The following is a 4,393-nucleotide window of genomic DNA, read 5'->3' as shown; positions in this document are numbered from 1 at the left end:
CAGGTGGATGTAAAAGATCCCGCGGCACTATTTCGAAGAAGAGCAGGGGAGTTCTCCCTGGTGTCCTGGGGCCAATATTTATCCCTCAATCAACATCACTAAAACAGATGATCTGGTCATTATCACATTGCTGTTTGTGGGCGCTTGCTGTGCGCAAATTGGCTGCCGCGTTTCCTACATTACAACAGTGACCACACTTCAGAAAGTACTTCATTGGCTGTGAAGTGCTTTGGGACAGCTTGAGGTGGTGCAAATCTTTCTTTCTAAAATCAATTGGTGCCCCCCCTTTTTTTTTAATGTAGGACACAAAGCCTAAATGATAAATAAACCAGAGGAAACGTATAAGAGGAAACTTATGCCTGTGCCCACCCAGTGTCTCCTTCTGGGGTTTGCTGAACAAAGGCAGACTCCCAACCTGAAACCCAGGGGCTTGAAGAGTTAACAAGGCTGCAGGATTTGTGCTGAATCATAGCAGGGGGGTGGAAACAAGGCAGCAGATTGTGGGCGGTGACTAGTCCAATAAATACAGGTTGCCGGCCGAGCTCCAGCTCAGAATCCGGGGTTGCATTCTTGCTTCAACAGTGTTTGAACGGAATCGAACCCAAGCTTTGTAGTTTCGACTTAAAAAAAAAAAAATTACACTTTTTTTTCCCCTTCTTTTGTCAAGTTACCTTTGTTTTTTGGACAACAACCGCAGCAGTAGATCAGGATGACTTCCCAAGTACGCCAGAACTTTCACCAGGAATGTGAAGCAGGCATCAATCGCCAGATCAACATGGAGCTTTACGCCTCTTATGTCTACATGTCGATGGTAAGGCGTTTAACTCGGGGGTGGGAAAGTTCGCTTAAAATAAGAGCTGGGGAGGGGGCTTCTACATTCAGAATTGATGGGGCCAACTCTGTACATTTTATAATCTTAAATTCCATGCGTCGAAGTGGGGGAAATCTTGTAAGAAAATCCCTTTTTTTAGATGAAGGGCGTGTTGCCGAGTCTTTGTCTAGTTCTGCACAATAGCATGGGGGGTGGGGGGGACTTCACTGGCTGTTGATGATTTGCTTACTGCTCGAGGCTTGGCTTGCACAAAGGGACTTGCATCTGACCTATTAAAACACGAAGGAGGTCTGCGAGTAGTCTACAGGACTTCCATTATGGCGTTTCGCTGCCTTTTTTAAATAATATATAAGCAATTGAGGTCTATTGTGATCATGAAATGCAATTGAAATGACTGATTCTGCCTTTAGTAATCTGTAAGCAGGCGAGGTCTATTGTGACCATGAAATATGACTGACTGACTGACTGATTCCTGCTCCCTATCCTTTCATGCCAGAACCTCAGGATTGCACAGGGAGACTATTGCCTTCTCTTAGGGTCCTTAGAAACTGGTTCCAGATCCCTCCTTGACTTCACACTCTATATAAATTTTCCTTTTTTTTTTCCCCCCAGTCTGCCTTCTTTGACCGGGATGATATTGCTCTGAAGAACTTTGCCAAGTTTTTCCACGATCAGTCCCACGAGGAGCGAGAACACGCGGAGAAACTGATTAAGTTCCAGAACAAGCGTGGGGGCCGTGTGATTCTCCAGGATGTTTCGGTTAGTGCCAAGAAATGGCTTCCTGACTCTTTGTTCAGTGTGCTTTTTTTACATTTTAACTTGTGGCCTAATTTAATCTTTTTTTTTTTCTCTCCCTCCCCCAGAAACCTGACCGGGATGAGTGGAGCAATGGTCTTGAAGCGATGAGGTGTGCCTTGCACTTGGAGAAGACAGTCAACCAATCTCTCCTGGAGCTGCACAAACTCGCTTCTGACAAAGTTGACCCTCATGTAAGTATTGACCTTTCTCCTTTTCATTGTCCTACCCAAGGCCAATCCTATCTGATTTTTAAACAACCCCCCCCCCCCCCCACCCAAGGCGTTTGAGACCATAGCAACTGTAGACTTTTAGTCTAGGAAGCCCAGTCTTTTTGTCCTGTAGTATTTACAGAACAGAAAACAGGCCATTTGGCCCAGTGGCTCTATGCTGGTGTTTCTGCTCTACGCGAGCCTCCTCCTGCCCATCAAGAGAACACGAGCCTTTCTTGTGACAGATCAGGGAATATCCTGGTTGTGGTTCTAGGAATGAGTTTTGAGGGGGGAGTAAACATTGCAATAACTTGTTCTGATCCTTTTATAGAGGCCAACATAATTGGCCTCTATAAAAGGGCATTTATTATTATTTATCAACTTTATTGTCATTGTTAGTGCACAAGTGCAGTACAACGAAATGTAGGCTTGCATTTAGATTAAGACATTTAGATTAAGACATTTCAACATTCATTTGGCTTGTAATACATTAACACAAACATAATAAAGTGCATTGGCAGATGTGCAGGCTTTAGAGTTTTTGTGGAGTTCAGTAGGATGACAGCCCTGGGAAAGAAGCTGTTCTTAAATCTGGTCGTTCGGGTGCGAATGCATCTGTAGCGTCTCCCAGATGGCAGGGGGGCGAACAGACTGTGGCTGGGGTGTAATGATCTTTGGCTGCATGCTGAGATTTTTTAAATTAAAACACTAGGTAGACTTCACAAGCCAAACAGCTGGGATCATGTGGTTTTTTTCTAACCTGAAAGCTAATGGCAACCTTTTTCTATTCCTAGATGTGTGACTTCCTGGAGACTCACTACTTGGATGAGCAGGTCGAGGCCATAAAGAAGCTTGGAGACTTCATTACCAACCTGGTCCGCATGGGGGCACCCCAGACCGGCATGGCCGAGTATCTGTTTGACAAGCTCACACTGGGAGAGAGCAGCTAAAAGACCAAACGCCTGGAAATCAGCAGTGTGCCTATATTTCCACCACCTTCTGTACTATCAATGCTTTTTGCTGTTGGGCAATATTTATCTGCCTTTTTTGATGAATGTCTTTTTTAAATGGGGAATTAACTTGGTTGTGAATTGAGTATTCTAAATGGAAAGGTTAAGATGAATATTCTGAAGTGAAACTTTCTGACTTTACCTGTTGCAGTAGTTTTCTAATTGATGGATAAACAACCAAATTATTGTAAACTGTATATGGCACAGCTGCTGATTATCTGTTACTAAAGGTACTAAATAAAAGTTGGCAAGTGTTACCATGAGGTTTCTTTTTTTAATCGTTTTTGAAGGATGCAGAGAAACTCCAATATGATTTGGGCAGATGCAGTATAATGTGGATAAATGTGAGGTTATCCACTTTGGCAAAAACAGGAAGGCAGATTATTATCTGAACGGCAATAGATTGGGGAAAAGGGGGAAGTGCAACGAGACCTGGGTGTCCTTGTGCACCAGTCGCTGAAGGTAAGCATACAGGTGCAGCAGGCGGTTAAGACAAATGGTATGTTGGCCTTCATAGCGAGAGGATTCGAGTACAGGAACAAGGATGTCTTGCTGCAGTTGTACAGGGCCTTAGTGAGACCACATCTTGAGTATTGTGTGCAGTTTTGGTCATGTTATCTGAGGAAGGATGTTCTTGCCATGGAGGGAGTGCAGCAAAGATTCACCAGACTGATACCTGGGATGGCAGAAATGATGTATCAGGAGAGATTGGGCTTATATTCGCTGAAGTTTAGAAGAATGAGAGGGGATCTCATTGAAACTTATAAAATTCTAACCAGACTAGATGCAGGAAGGATGTGCCTGAGGGCAGGGGAGTCCAGAACCAGGGGTCACAGTCTAAGAAGGGGTAAGCCATTTAGGACGGCGATGAGGAGGAATTTCTTCACCCAGAAAGTGGTGAACCTGTGGAATTCTACCACAGAAGGCAGTTGAGGCCAATTCATTAAACATATTCAAGGAATTAGATAAATTTCTTAAAGCTAAAGGGATATGGGGAGAAGGCAGGGACAGGGTACTGAATTTGGATGATCAGCCATGATCTCATTAAATGGCGGAGCAGGCTTGAGGGGCCGAATGGCCTACTCCTGCTCCTATCTTCTATGTTTCTATTAACACTTTACCACAACACATGCACTAACTTTACTGGCCCCCTTTTCCCTCTCTAGAGAAGTGCTCACCTGAGCTGGCTTTGTATGAGGATTCCTTTAACAGCCTCATCAGCCCAGGGCATATGCCTGAAGAGTGCAAGCGTTGCACAACACTGCTGCAGAACATTTGGAATTGCTGGCTGCCTATGGGTCTAAGTGGGGTGACACTGTTTTAGCGACATGCATTAATTTTAGGTGCAAACCCCTTTTACACAGATAATTGTACCGTCTACCACCATTCAGTACCGAAGGGAGTGAAACAGTCACTGTGTGTCTTTACTGGTTCACCAACAACTGCACTAGAAGGTTAATGTACACATGCATACACTGCAAATGAGTATTGAGATCGTATATTTAAAAATGGTATCTATGACTCGCTTACCAGAAATGCAATTA

At 44.1% G+C, this 4,393-nt stretch overlaps 1 protein-coding gene across 1 annotated transcript; it reads left to right on the top strand.

Annotated features, from left to right (window-relative positions):
- The first annotated feature begins 540 nt into the window (after nucleotides 1-540).
- LOC147099596 (ferritin heavy chain-like) lies at nucleotides 541-3,106 on the top strand. The gene is made up of 4 exons (XM_085969837.1): nucleotides 541-811; nucleotides 1,445-1,591; nucleotides 1,696-1,821; nucleotides 2,634-3,106. The coding sequence occupies exons 1-4, from the start codon at nucleotides 710-712 to the stop codon at nucleotides 2,787-2,789; spliced, it is 531 nt and encodes a 176-aa protein (XP_085825963.1). The 5' UTR covers nucleotides 541-709; the 3' UTR covers nucleotides 2,790-3,106.
- Nucleotides 3,107-4,393: the final 1,287 nt, after the last annotated feature.

The sequence above is a fragment of the Somniosus microcephalus genome, chromosome 28, assembly GCF_052327205.1.
Source record: "Somniosus microcephalus isolate GS21.2 chromosome 28, FLI_Smic_1.0, whole genome shotgun sequence".
In the NCBI taxonomy this organism is placed as follows: Eukaryota; Metazoa; Chordata; class Chondrichthyes; order Squaliformes; family Somniosidae; genus Somniosus; species Somniosus microcephalus.
This window is presented reverse-complemented; position numbering and strand designations above follow the sequence as displayed.